Source organism: Candoia aspera, chromosome 9 (genome assembly GCF_035149785.1).
Source record: "Candoia aspera isolate rCanAsp1 chromosome 9, rCanAsp1.hap2, whole genome shotgun sequence".
Lineage (NCBI taxonomy): Eukaryota > Metazoa > Chordata > Lepidosauria > Squamata > Boidae > Candoia > Candoia aspera.
The window spans coordinates 16,939,714-16,954,893 of record NC_086161.1 but is presented as its reverse complement, the minus strand read 5'-3'; the positions used below and the strand labels follow the sequence as shown (position 1 = coordinate 16,954,893).

The 15,180-nt window shown below is 38.3% G+C and overlaps 1 protein-coding gene across 1 annotated transcript in view; it reads right to left on the bottom strand.

Moving 5' to 3' along the window:
• ADRA1A (adrenoceptor alpha 1A) overlaps positions 1–15,079 on the bottom strand; it is a 43,552-nt gene extending 28,473 nt beyond the window's left edge. Inside the window, exons 1-3 of the mRNA XM_063310870.1 lie at positions 14,923–15,079; positions 14,745–14,830; positions 9,772–11,465 (exon numbers count right to left, since the gene is read on the bottom strand). Coding sequence (XP_063166940.1) covers positions 9,772–10,660 — 889 coding nt within the window. The 5' untranslated portion in view covers positions 10,661–11,465; positions 14,745–14,830; positions 14,923–15,079. The remainder of the gene's footprint in view (positions 1–9,771; positions 11,466–14,744; positions 14,831–14,922) is intronic.
• Positions 15,080–15,180: the final 101 nt, after the last annotated feature.

Genomic DNA, 15,180 nt, shown 5'->3' with positions numbered 1-15,180 from the left:
GATACACCATCTGGAATATGTGATTTTCTACTTAGAATAGTATAGCAAATGGTCCTTTTTCTGGTCTGGAGGTTAAAAAGACTCAGAAAACACAAGTTGGGCACAATGGCTCTCCAAAACAAAACAAAACCCAAAGCATAAGATGACTATGAATCTCTTTGAGATTTATGGTATTGCATTCCTCCCCTTTCCCCCACAAACTGCTTTGAGTTTCACTATAAGAAAGATGGATTGAGTTTGCTCCCAAAGCAAGGCATTTTCACTGTTGTGGGACAGATCCTCTATTTTTATTTCATTTCAATTTACTTTTGCAAATGAACCTTGTCATAAAACTTCATGAAAATGGATGGAAGAATGATTAGAATCCAGATGCTGCCAAGCATATCGGCAGACGTAGAGGATTCCAGAGACAGCATCTTGAGAGGCATGATGAAACTACATACCAACATCTGCCTGTCATGACTTCCTCCCATGAAATCTTGGGAAACTCTAAGAGCTGGCAGAAAAGTCCTAACTGGGATGGAGGGAAGAAACTGTCAACTTCTTAAGCCCTGGTCAAGATAGAAGATGTAGGATGGCAAGGTATTTAGAAGCATTGGGTGATGCTGGCAAAGACCAAGGGGGATATGGTTTCTGGGCTTTTTAAAGCATAAGGTATTTGTACTTTGGAATCTCTTCCCTTCCTGTTGAATCCAGTGGAAGAACATAATTATTAGGGGAGTACAAACTAGCCAACTTCCTATATGAATTTGTGATTTTATCTGTAGACCAATTCACTTTGAATTTGGATTGATTCAAAGAGTCAGACTGCTTTAAATTTACAATTTGTGCCATTGAATCAAAAAGATTTGAAGACTTGATAAAAAGCATGGAGGCTTATGCTCAGTAGTCCATCAGATCTCTGAACTAGAGTGTATAAGATGCTTCTTCATTGAAACTGGAGGATGAACAAGTTAAGGAATGCTTGGTAAAATGGGCTACTAACTTTGGAGACAATATTATGATGGACCAATGGGAAAAAAATGTGGACAAAAATTTTAAAATTTACATTGAGCTATAATTTAAAAGAAAATTTTACAAAATGATGTATAGATGGTATTTAACACTGGATAAATTATCAAAAATGTTCAAAAATACAACAAATGTATGTTGGAAATGTTCACAAGGAGTAGGAACTTTTTACCATTTATGGTGGACAGGTGAAAACAAAAAAATACTGGGAACAGATATGTAAAGTTATTCAGAAAATTATTAAAGTAAACCTAACAAAAAAGCCAGGATTGTTTCTATTAGGGTTAATGGAGGAAGATTTGGAGAAAAAATATGGAAATTTACTGTTATATATGATCACGGCTGCTAGAATACTCTGCACACAGTGATGGAAGGACACACAGATACCAACAGTACAAGAACGGATAATCAAATTAATGGATCTAGCACAAATGGCAAAATTAATGGAACTGATAAGAGATAAAACTATTACTAGTTTTACGGAAATATGGCGGCCATTTTTAGAATATCTGCTGATGACAGAAAAAGATGAAGCTATGATTATGGGATTTATATAATAGTGAGTTTACTGGTTCGAAATAATGAAAATATGGATGAACTAATAGTAAGAGAATATATTATATTAAGTATTAGTATATCTATAATTGAAGTAGCCGGAAGTCATTTACATACATACATACATGTATACATGGTACCAGTCGAAGCAAATATTTGTAGCTCAGGGTTGAACTGTGGAGTCCTTGGTGCTCTCTGAGCCTTGTTGTTTTCTTGCAGACGTTTCATTGCCAGACTAGGCAACATCTTCAGTGCAAAGAGGGAGAGGGCCGTGCAAGGCCCACTCCCTCTTTGCACTGAAGATGTTGCCTAGTCTGGCAATGAAACGTCTGCAAGAAAACAACAAGCCTCAGAGAGCACCAAGGACTCCATATATATACATAGATAGATAGATAGATAGATAGATAGATAGATAGATAGATAGATAGATATTCTTTAAAAAAAAATTTTTCTTTTTGTGTATCTTTTTGTTTTTGGTGTATTGTAATATATGCATTGTATGTGTATATGTAGTTCATTATACTCATTTTTTTTCTTTATTATTTCTTTTCCATGTAATTTTATTTGGAAATAAATAAAGCTTTTTTTTTTTTTAAAAAGATCTCTGAACTGATTCAAAGACATCTGATTCAGTTCAGCATGCCAAATGGCTTTGATGATGGAATTGGAAGGATGATTCAACCAGATTACCTTTAAACTGACTCTTTGCATAGACCTGTTAATAAATATACCTGATGGGATTGACCCAGAACCCACACTGGGGAAAGAAAAGAGTTAGATCCAAAGCCACATCAAACACCCTGTGGAATGCTTCATTTTGGGACTTGCTTCCAGCCAGGAACTCTTTCAGCAATAAGTTTATACCCACTTATTTCTCTTAGCAGTGCAGCTAGAGATCCAGAATACCCAGCCAAAGGCACCATTCCCTGTGCTGAAGGGGGTGGGTATTTGTTTATCACCTTTTGCAATTCCAAAAATCTTAAGGTTCCATCAACCTCACTAATACCTTTCTTTTGTGTGGTGGTGGTGCATCCAGAGAATGAGCTTCTATTGTGTGCAAAACTTTGTTTTGATGGAGGTGCAAATAAAGTGTTTCTGAAAGCACCTCTGCTTCTGATTAGGTGAGGGGCTTCACTCTTTTACTCCGAAATCCTAGGTAGGGCCGGGAAAGGATTTGGGGATAAGGGTGACAGGTGAGTGGATGCATGTGCATTTGCTACACTAAATCTAAATGAAGGCTTCTGTATCTTTTCATAGTTTTCCATACCCCTTTCAAAAAAAGAAAAAAAAATGTCTGTGTTTCTTGGCTATCTGCTGTCAATTTTTTGCAGCATAGTAACTGGGGGCATTTTGGATTACATAGGCCATACCCCCATTTAGTGCTATAGGATTAAATGGATCAGTCTATCTCAGTCTGAGGCAGACTCAAGAGATTATAAATCTTGGGTTTCACCACTTTATTTAAGGTTTCCAATGAGGATGGGAGAAACCCAGGTTCAAGTCTATCTTCAACTATGGAAGCTTAGTGGGTGATGTGGGGCCAGTCATTCAATCTCAGCCCAACCTACCCTACAGGATGGTGTTTTGGGAAAAAAATGGGAGGAGGGAGTACTAGGTATGGTGCCTTGAGATGGGATATAAATGTGAAACAGAAGTAAGCTGTCATCTTATCAACATAAATAATCAGCCCCAAATTTCATATCAATGGAATAGGCAGATCTGTCCTTAGTTTTAAGGAAGAACTCCCTCTTAGGATGCTAGGTAACCTGTAGCAATAATCTTAATAAAAAATCCATACTGCCACCATATGATGGACTCTTCCAAATTCCATGTGAATCACTTCAGACGATGTCAGAACATTTGAACTTTCTACTCCTAAATTTGTTAGAGCTTTAACAATCAACTTAATGCCCTATTACTTTATAAATAAGGCTGTAATGCTGGGAAAGGTAGAAGGAAAGAGAAGAAGAGGATGACCAGCAGCAAGGTGGATAGACTTAGTTACAGTGGCACTGGAGGCAACTCTAGAAGACCTAAAAGACTAGGTTAGGGACAGATTGTCATGGAGAATATCTATGTGATTGTTAAGAATTGACAATGACTTGATGGCACTTAATCCATATTTGTAGCCCACCTTTCCTCCAAGGTTAGGGTTAGAGTTCTTCCCATCACCTTGTCACTCCAGTTTTATCATCATAACAACCTGTGAGATCAGCTTGGCTGAGAATCCTTCACTCTAACCACTGGGCAAAGCTGATTTTGCATTGCTTGCATTTCTATCCCCCTTTTCTGCCCCACCTCTTATGCCTCCTTTCCATTCATAACTCAGAAGGTAATTCACATCCCAAGGACCCAAGAAGTAAAAAAAAAAAAATGGAATGTGCTAATTATTCATTTGCAGAAGCCAAAACAAATACAGTGGGAGCAAAAGAACCAAGTCATCTACCTATTTAGCTTTGGCCAACACTAGCCTTCTTAAGGAGAAAGTAGCATTTTGAATTAACACCTACTAAGATGCCAGGAAGGAACAGATATAGTTTTTTCCTGCATGAATGTAGTCCATTCCTAGGTTTAAAAGTTCCAGTTCGTAATGTGCCCCTTCCTGTATATCGTCACAATGTATTTGAGATTGAGAAATGAGGAGAGATCCTGATCTGCTGAGACAAAGGGCAGTTAAAACAAGAAGGGAGACAAGTAGGATCCATGCTATTATGATATACCATGAAAAATCTGAGCCCCCAAAATTGTGCATTGTCCCCAGGGCAAATACTGGAAACAGCTTTCCTAGCCCTTCCAAAATTGGTCAGCAAACTGTCTTTCCCCCCCCCCCCCAGTGTAACTGAGTAGGGAAAATGATTTAACACATGGGGACTGATCGTATTCCCTGTGTTTATTTATTAATTTAATTGCCACCTCACTTGGGATGGGAGGGGGGATAGACATTCTTGGAGGTGGCTGGTACTGTGATCGTGTCAAGTACAGAACCCTATTGCCATCTTGAATTTTACATTTTATATCTGGTATTTTTATATTTTTACTGGTATTTATGTATATTTATATTGTATTGATTTTAGATTGTACTCTTTCTACTGACTGTTATTTTATTATCTGTAAGCCACCCAGAGTTGTCGTGTACAAGATGGGCGGCCGAGAAATTTGACAAATAAATAAATAAATGTAAATACAATTAAACCCAGTAGTGGATGAGTTCACATTAGATGCTTAAACCGGCTACTGAATTAACCAATTTTTTGAGTTGTACAATACTCTGAATCATAAGCAATTTGTGCCACATGCTAAGCCACAAAAAATTAACGGAGATTAAAATTAAGCAAGTTTAGCATGTTGTGTAAATGGCAACTGTTAGATCTGTAACTGACCTGGATAAGTCTTGGCTCTACTTCCTGGCCCAACTCTTTCCAATTTTGGAAGAGGGTTCCTGGCGTGCTACTCCAAAGCTGATGTGGCTTTCAGTTAAAAAAAAAAAGAATCCCGCACATTGCCGTAGAGAGATCTTAGAAAATCAGTCAGTTTATTCCAAAATAGGGAATTGAAGGAATGCAGTTCAGTTTTGTCCTCCTTGTAAATATCTCTGAATTTTACTTAATGAGCAACCTACAGGATCTCCTTAAGGGAATCATCCCATTAGTTTGTGTCTCAGATCAACATAAACCAGTGGTGGTTTCTAATGGAAGAGGCTTGGTCTACTGCCTTTGTGGTATATGGTCTTCTTTATTATGTAAGGGCCAGATTTGGGAAGACAAACAATGTGGTTCTAAAGTAATGCGGATTATGCAAAGATACCGATGCATTCTGTAGGCAAATGTCCTTATAAGGGCTCCTAGATATGAGGGTTTTTAAGTTTCAGAATGAGAAGCATTGCTCTTAAGAACTTGTATAGCAACAGTTTTTACTCAGGTGTTCTATTAAAAGAGGATGAAGGAGAATACCATGTCTCTAATCCTTTTTGAGTATGTTTATGATTTCTTGGCAACCAGCATTCCAATATTATGACAGCTGGAGCATATAGAATTAGCCTCATGAAGACTTCCTTTTGTTGAAGCTTAGCCATGTTACCCTCAGGATATTTGCCAGACCCCACTGACTGCTCTAAAGGGGAGTGAAATTTGATTATGGCTCTTGGGTTCCTAGAATGTGAAAGAAAAATGAAAAGTGAAGGCTAGTTTTCATACCGAAAGAAGAGACAGTCCCATGTCATGGTTAAGTTATGGAAATCCCTGGATATCCTTATGGTTATCTTCTACTTATCTTCATCAACCATCCTAGTCAGTTGACTGACTGGAAAGAAAGTACATAGAAGAATCTCTAACATAAGCACCACTGAAATGAACTCCATGCCTGGAGAAAGTGGTGGTCTGCTTCAATGTAATTTGTTTAAGAAACCACTATTGGGTAGGTTCACAGAACATGTTGTGCCAAATTCAGAACCGGAACATGAAAGCAAATTTAGACAGGGTCTCAGAGATTTGAGTCAAATAGAAAAGCTGTAAGTAAATGGATTAACAGTGGGTTCCTATCAATTTAATTACTATAAATAATGCCATTACATTTTAGGAGTATTGTAAATTTACTTTTAAGCTCATCTTACTGAACATAAACAGGATGTTCTCTGAAATAAATTTAAATAAAGAACAATCTTTCCATGTTAGTATACTTTTTTGAGGGTAGCAGGTTCACTGGCAGTATTTTCATTTTTATTTGCCTTTTTTGATGATTAAGCAATCACTTTAAAAGAAAACAAATCAAGCCTAGCTCATAATTGTTACAAATAAACATACCAACCATAACATTTATTTGTACCAGCTGTTCACACAATCCCAATATTGTGCTTATTAAACTGCTACCCTTTGGATTTAATAATTCCATTATTTGATGATGTGTACATAAAGGAAAAATTTAAGATAAGTTAATTGATTTTGTAGGACAAAAAAAAAATAGAATACTATTCCTTTGTTGAACTGAATTATAGGCTTCTCAAAGGTTTTTAAGTGAAACATTAACATAAGACCTACTGGTGAACAGATAACCAACAGAAAGGAATTCCATGAGGTTGCTGAACAACTGAATAATAATTAAAAAAGGAATGATCTTGAGAATCCATCCTGTCTTTTGGAAAAAAAAAATGAATGAACGAATGAATGAAATTATAAATTGAAGGACATACCTGACGTTAAATAATATCTTAACTACTTAATTACTTAAACTGGCTTCTCTCACAAGTGCTTGAAATAAAATGATGGATAGAAATGATAATCTAGCATTTTTACCATAACCTCCTTTTTTTCAAATTGAGTTTGCTATTTGAAAGGTAATAAAACAATAATAAAAGCTATATGGATTACAAAACATTTTGTTCATATTGAACAGAATCCTGCCATTCCAACTAATCCTTTCTTCTAAAAGCATTTTCCTCATTTATTACTGTCCACTCTCTCAGTATGCAACCCCAAACTAGGTAAGATGCATTTAATAAAGTTAAGCAAAAATGAGTAGATTAACCTCTTTTAAATTAATTGAGTCTGGCTGCTTCTGACTAACTTTGTTAAATCATTCTTGGCATTTGCACTGCCCAGAATAAGATGCCAGCATTTCAAAACTGCTTAATCCATCCAACCCATCTGGGAAAGCTTGACCACACCTCAGGACATGCTGGCAATTTTAAACCTCTAACGAGTTTGAACTAGAACTAATTTAATATCCAGGATTTGTAAAGGATTCTTCATTCAAAGTATTTCCAAAATAGGAAGAAGAATTGTACGTAGTTCTTAGCCAACCTTTTAGTTTGTAGAAATCTGTATTTTATAGGTCTGGGTTATAACTGACGTAGCAGAAATTGTTTAAAAGAGGGAGAAAATAGTTCACAGTTTTGCTTAGGAAAAAATTAAAACATGAGGAATAATGATGCGAATCCGAACTATTTGATATGACTTGTTCAACAAACTGATTTTGTCTCCAGGATAAAAAGCACTGTCAAGATTATCCATCACAGTTGTATGTGTGTGATTTGCTGAATTCATATAGCTGCTTCCATCCACTTCAGGCTGCAGCATCCTTGAGAAACATCTCTATTCATCTTTCTTATGAAATGCATACACTATACGTCTGGAAACAGGAAGTTTCATAATTCCAAGTGGCACTTCATTAAGGAGGAACTTAAAATAATCACACGGAGTAAAGCATCACCAAGCCATACAGCCTACCCAAATGACATGGTCACAGTCCTTTGGTTTTATAGTGAAATTTGTTCCCAAAAGTGACTTGGGTGTTATTGGAACTGATTTTCATACCAATTTAAAAAACGGATCTAGGGAACATTACAAAGAAAAGGTGTTTTTTTAAACAAAAAAAATCTGGGCATAGACATAGGCTTCTGTATATAAATTACCTCTTCTATATCTATGAATTATCGTAAAGATTCCACTCATTCTGAAATTCTAGGTAGACTTGTGGCTATAAGCCCTAATCAATACATCTATGAGCTGAGAAGCAATTTTCACCTCCTTTTGTTGCAGTAGACTCACATGGATAATTGTCATTGTTCACAGTTGTTATTGTTCTGCTCTCTCTCACCCCCACAAGCTCTGGCAATAATCAAGCAGTCGAAGACTAACTGGCCCCAAACCACCAATTTTTAGAATTATGTTCCTTTTTCATGAATCCAATGTTACATGTTCCCAATAGAATCCATTCCTATGTTCAGCGTTTTTCCTCAACTGCTTAGCATTTAAGTCAGCAAACATGCACTTGTGAATATACCCTAAATTAAGCTGTACCCAAGCAGTATGATTGCCATCCAAATGTCTAAGTTATGGAAGATGAAAGGGATTTGAGTTGTTTGAAGGGGACCAAGCAGGACACCTCAAACTACTATTTCCAGCAGTTTTTTTAAAAAAAATCAACATGCCTCCTAAAATGGGAATAATATCTATTGAACGCAGGCTTGAACTGTTTCCAGATGCATTTTTTGTTGTGCAATTACCCAGCTTTCTTTTCTGAAATGCACACATTACGCACACATTATTTTTTCTGAGATGTACACATTATGATCTTTCATGTTTTTTTAAATCACTCTTTTTTCTTACAATCCAAAATCTGGAAGGGTGGAATAATTGAAATGTTGCCCTATAGTTAGTCCTGCACTGGATTGGACTGTCAGTGACATTCTCCACAATTGTCTCCAGCAACAAGTGCTAAAATAGTTTTGATAAACTTTGATAAATAGGTTTCATAAATTTGAGAGAAGGATAAACTTTTGAAAATCACAGAAATGATAACCGTCTACAAATGACAGTAAGACAGTTTCAGTGAAATCTAAAGGTCTGTCGTGAGAGTAAATGTTCTGAAGATTAGCTGTGTGTGTGTGTGTTTACTTAAATGTAACCCTGGACTTTGTGAAAGATTAACCCCAAATAGACGTGGCGATAGTTGTGTATATCAGTGTTTGGAGATAAATCTGGATGTTTGGGTGATCTGCAGGAGACTGGAAGTCAAAAATTCTTGCCATCTACTTAACCATCAAAACAGCTGATTTGTCCTTCCCTGCCTATAAACTGAGTTGCTGAAAAAAGTGTTTGAGAAGAAGCAAGGGGAGGGTTTTTTCGTGAAAGGAACTGTGAGCTTGGCTCTGGTGCTGATCACAAATTCCTACCCTGATTATGTACTTAGAGGCATTCTGTTTATTAATTAAGGCCATATATTCACACAAGCTCTGGATGATTGGCCTCAATATTCTAGTTTAAAAAGTAGATCTCACAAACCCGAAGATTTGGCAGAATGATGGCCAGTGAGCCACATTCATTTGATCATCCATTATGCATTAAAAGAGGTATGATATCTGATTTTCCTATCAAAAAAATACCAAGGTGAGTGAAGCAGAACCATCCCCTGCCTTACATCCCTATGATCAGTGCCCCAAATCCCATCATCTTTTAGCCCGCCCCAGGAATTACCTAGCTGCTTAAATCAGTAACTGTACATCCTCAATAGAAAAGGAATAGGACATAGGAGTACAAAAATGCCATCACTCTTCCTAAATTACTCAATCACTATATATCACTCAATTCAGAGAAACATTCCTTATTTACATCAGATGAAGAACTCAGCCAGAATCTCAGATATTCAGAGAAGTACCCAGATCACACACCACCACATTCTCATTGGCCAGTGAATTTATGTTTTACTTACCAATTGGCATGATTAAAAAGAAAGGAAGCCAACACAGGATGAAACATCCCACAACTATTCCCAAGCTTTTAGCTGCTTTCTTCTCCCGAGAGAACTTTAGGAGCCTCACAGAGAAATTGGATTTGTGCTTGGTGCTAGTGGTAGCTCCCGCAGCTTCAGTGGTGTTCTTGCGGTGGATGCGAAGAGTCACTTCTTCTGAATGGGACTTCTCAGTCTTCAGGCCACATGACAATCCTTTGCTTTCCCTTTTGGCTACCACATACACCCGGCAATACATCACCAATATGATGATCAGGGGTAGATAGAAGGACCCAAGGGCAGAAAACAATACATAACTTGGGTCAGTGTTGATCTGACAGATTTTTTCATCTTCTGGAGCTGGTTGTCTCCAGCCAAAGAGGGGGCCTATGGATATCACAAGCGATAATGCCCACACACAGAGCAGAGCCAAGAGACCCCTCTTTTCTGTCACTATGGCTGGATATCTCAGTGGGTAGCTCACTCCAATATATCGGTCTATAGAGATGACACAAAGGCTCATGATGGAAGCTGTGCAGCACAGAACATCAATAGCTGCCCAGACATTGCAGAAGATCCTCCCAAAAACCCAGTAGCCCAGGATCTCAAAAATAGCAGAAAAGGGGAGGACAATAGAAGTCAAGAGGAGATCGGCCACAGCCAAGTTGATAATGTAGTAATGGGTTACGCTTTGCAGATGTTTGTGACAGGCTACTGAAAGGATAACCACAATGTTGCCCAGGACCCCAAAAACAATCAGCCCTCCCAGGATGACTCCTAATAATATGGCCTTGGAAATATTGACTTGCTCTGCAGTCTGGGTGCAATTTAAGCAGTCAGGGGTAGAGACGTTCTCAGAGGTCAATCCCATTATCAAAACTGGTTAATGTTCATCCAGTGTGTTTGTGATTCTCTCTGCCCTTTCTTTGAAAGAGCCAGGAGCAAATATTTGATTGTGTTGGGAGAAGCTTTATTTCCACATTGTAGATAGAACCTAATTGGAAATACTAGTCTTGCTTTATAAATGCAGAGGAGAGAACAAAACCCTAGACTAAGGAACATATTTGAAAATCCACATTTCTTCTTTCACATTTGCTCCAAGTAAAAACATAGGCATTTCTCGCTTTCATCAATGGTGCCAAAGCAATTCTAAAGGTTCTCTTTAGGACCATCTCTTTGAAGTTTACCATACCTTGCTGGATGTCTGATGATGAAAGCATATTAAATAGTGAGCTAGAGACCTTTTTCTTAGTTTCAGTTTACTTTTTAAAATAATAGCCATGGAGCCACACCTTGCTGTTTGCTACTAAGCAAGGAAGATTGGATTTGTAGAAAGGCCATCAACTTCCAAACTGTGTTTCTTTAAGAATTCTTGCTGGAAAGATGCAGCACAAATAATAGCAGTAGATTCTTTGCTCTTACTCACTTGACTTTGAAAATCTTCCCAGGTGAAAGAAGAGTTCTGTCTGTCACTCTGGCGGACTCTTCTCAACATCTAGTCTTTTCATCCATGACAAGCATTATGATCCCGAGTTACTGAAGAAGCCATAAGAACTGTAAGGTGGTGACACCTTGATGCACCGTATGATCCTTTTAACAAATATTGGTTATAGACCTGCTAGGAACTTGGGGGAGGTCAAGATCTGTACTCTTTTGCTGGACAGATGGGCTGTCTCCTAAAGAAGTCAAAAGGAGAAAACACATTTCAAAACCCAGGATTCTTGCCAGCAAATATCCTGATGGCAACATTTTTCCAAAATGAGGAATCAAACTTTACTGAGTTTTCATCATCACCTACATTTACTGGAACGCTGCTTGCTCAACAGGTGATGCTTCCCAACCCCTGTGTAAACCAGACTGCTTCTTACTGTTTTTCATCAAATCATACCTCTGAACCTTGAGCAGTAAAAAATTTGCTCCCTGAAAAATAGGTCATTGATTTACCCTGCAGCAGCCACAGAAAAAAAGACAATACTGTGCCTTTCAGAACAAGCGGGTGTATATGCGCTTGCTTTCTGTTAACTCTGTTGCAAGCAAAACAGTCTGAGGCTTTATGCCAAGAAGAAATTGTGGACATTTTCATGCTAGGCTCACAGTAGTTTGCAACGTAAGAGAATTGATATTGCAGTGGTTCCTCTTCCACCTCTTGCTCTACATTATGAATGAGCTTTATGTTAACTGAAAGAGAAAACTGATTGCAATTTAAGATGCATGGCTGAGGTTATGATGCTTAATATGTTGGGAATTCTCCTTACAGCCTAGTTGTTATTTGGTTTGATCAAAACAGCCTGATTGGTGTCCGGGAATGTTCTTTTCATGGCACCTGAATTTAGCTCTGGGCTCAGTTAAAAAATACCTTTGGCATAGCCGAACCTTAGCTTTATAGTAATACACATGCAGGCGATCCCAGGGCCAGTTATTGGGAACAAGTAAGAGATGTCCATAAAGACCAGCTGCCTATCTAAATCTTCAGAGAATGGCTATGAGTTAGAAGAAACAATGTTGGACTGGTTGGACAAATAGTTTGATCTGGCAAAATAAAACTTCTCATGTTCCAAGATTAGAAAGCTGGGCATTCAAAGATCTGGCAGTAGGCTCATCGCCCATCTTTCAAGAAATTAAAGTCATGAATATAAGAAATTGTTCTGAGCAAATGCATGTTTTCAAACAAGCAATTGCATGCCATGTCCCAGGCTATGCTTGCCATTAACCCGCAATGGGAAATGTGTCCTTGGTGAAATCAGTGCATGCAGTTCTCTCTGTGGAGGATGGACTAATATCTCCACAGACTCAGTTTTGGATGCTCCAAATAAGCAAGCAGAGGAGCCAGTTGGATAATTCACTCATTCAGTTCCCACAGATTTTAAAAGTCCCCCAAGGCATTCTAAACCCAAGCGCTTATCCCGTTCTGTAACCATGAAATGTCCTTTTTCTTCCCAGATTCTCAACTTTCCTAGCCTCAGTGCTTTTACCCCAGGGTTCAGCTAATCCTCCTCTGCGATTCCAGATATTTTTGGATTCCAACTTCCATTAGTGCTAGTCAGAATGCTTAGAGGTCTTGGGGGATTATAGTACAACAGCACCTGGAAGTCACTAAGTCCTTTCTCCATCTTTTATTTTAGAGATGGGCAACCATATTATGGCTGATGGGGGAAAGGACACATTTGTTATTATTAGATTATATTATAGATTATTATATTATTCCTTGGCTGTCAAGTGCTTCTGGAGTCTGAAGTTGATGCCATCAGAGACATGGGGGCCAACATTTTCAAATTGGTTTTTGGGTTGTGATTTTGAGGAGCTAATTCTTAATATTAATAGGTGTGTTAAGCCTATTATGGATTTCTTTTCACTTCCCAGAAAAAATCAGTAGGCGATCATACCAATGTAGTTGGGTGGTTTGCTGCCAAATTTCAGTGCAGTAATCTGGGGAAATTCCAGGGACTGCAAAAAGTTTAGGGTTCATCGATAGCCCATAGTCAAGAAGATGTCAACACAAATTTATTAGGCAGAGAACAAAGCTGGTTGAAAATGCAAAGAAGGCTAAATAAGCTTGCTCTAGTGAAACAAAACAAAACAAAACAAAAGGTATAGGAATATCCCAGACCATTGGCAGACAGGACATCAGCAAAGTGTCTTTCCAGCTACATCTGGAGAATCTAAGAACTGCACCTAGGACTTTAAACATGTGCTGTGTTCCTGAGCTATGATTTCTTCGAAGGGTTGTTCCCAGTTAAGAATAGCAAAGACAATAACATCATAAAACAGGAACTCTTTTCTATAGGATTAATAATGGCAGAAAAAGAAGAAATCAGGCATCAGTTTGATCATGTCTCCCATAAGTAGAATATGAATACATACACACACACACACACACACAAATCCATGGGATGCTGCTTTAGAAGTGATATTCTAAACCTCTTAGATTCTGTTCCTTTAGGGCTCAGGGGTTTCTCTCCTACAACAGGGGTCAAATTAACAGCAAAGCTCAGAACATCGTGTTACTGCCAATTGCTTCTGGTTGTGAACGGTCATTGCACTTATCTCTTTGGATACAAATGCGTTTTGCATACAAATGGTATAGAGTACAGATCTGTTGGCCACCTTGTGTTTTCTGGCCCTTTGGACCCACTATTTACACTGTTATCCATGTGTGCATGTTTGTGGATGGAAGCTTGGTCAACTAAGGACAACAATCCATGCAATGGATGAAGTAAACTCCATGCATTAAAAAAGCAAAACACCCTCATAGTCTTTAATAGGACCCACACTTCCTGCAGGTAGAAACTATTCTGGATTTCCCCAAGATTGTCCTTACTCATGACAGAGAATAGGCGACAATTTTAGATTTTAAGTGTGCATTTTTTTTAAAAAAAAACTTTGCCCAGTCATTTTTCCTTTTTTTTAAAGAATGAAAGGTATTCATTCTTTAAAAAGCTGACTCTTATATTGCAGTGGTGAAAATAGGTGAAAATCCAGACATACCTTTAGTGGGAGAACATTTCATAGCCAATGGGAAATTGAAGCAATAAAGTGTGGCCCCACTATCACCAAAAATAGGGCTGGGGGAATGCAAGCCAGTATAAAATTCTAGGAAACGACAGATATTAATAAGCAGACATGCAAATAGAAACATTGCAGCACATTTCTAGGCAGATTTCCTTCATTATTTCTTCGCTGTTGTCTTTTGTGGACCCGAGGAATTAAATATGAGAAATCCACAAAATGTATGATGGAGACATATCCCAAGCAGGGAGAGAAGCCGGAGGAAGGAAGGAAGGAAGGAAGGAAGGAAGGAAGGAAGGAAGGAAGGAAGGAAGGAAGGAAGGAAGGAGGAAGAAGGAAGGAAGGAAGGAAGGAAGGAAGGAAGGAAGGAAGGAAGGAAGGAAGGGATAGTTATATCATCTCCAGCTAAGGACTTCTTTTGAATAGGTATCCCAAGATCTCCCTCTTACCTCCTTCAAGCTGAAAGCCTCCTGTTGCAGGCTGGTTGAAAGAGGACGAATCACAGGCAGTCACCAGAATAGCACAGTGGGACACTCTGCTTGCAAATAACAACAATAATGAAATAAATAAATCAAAAATAAATCAGCATCCTCCTTTTTCCCCCCATGTAGTATTTTGATGACTCACAATTACATTAATTCCCTCTGTCCCAATGGCTAAGAGCAGCTGGGTGCCGGCTTTATGACACCACCCCCTTCCTGGGTGAATAATGCTCCGTTGCTCTACTGTCAAGGAGAAGCAGTAACTTTACTGTGCTGTAGGAGCTGATGCAGGCAGCACTAAGGTCCCTGTTGTGATTTACCGTACTCTCTTGCTGGTTACCGTATTTCAGCACAAGAAAGGGCACTTGTGACAGTGGTCAACATTTTTTTCTGTTGACTCCTC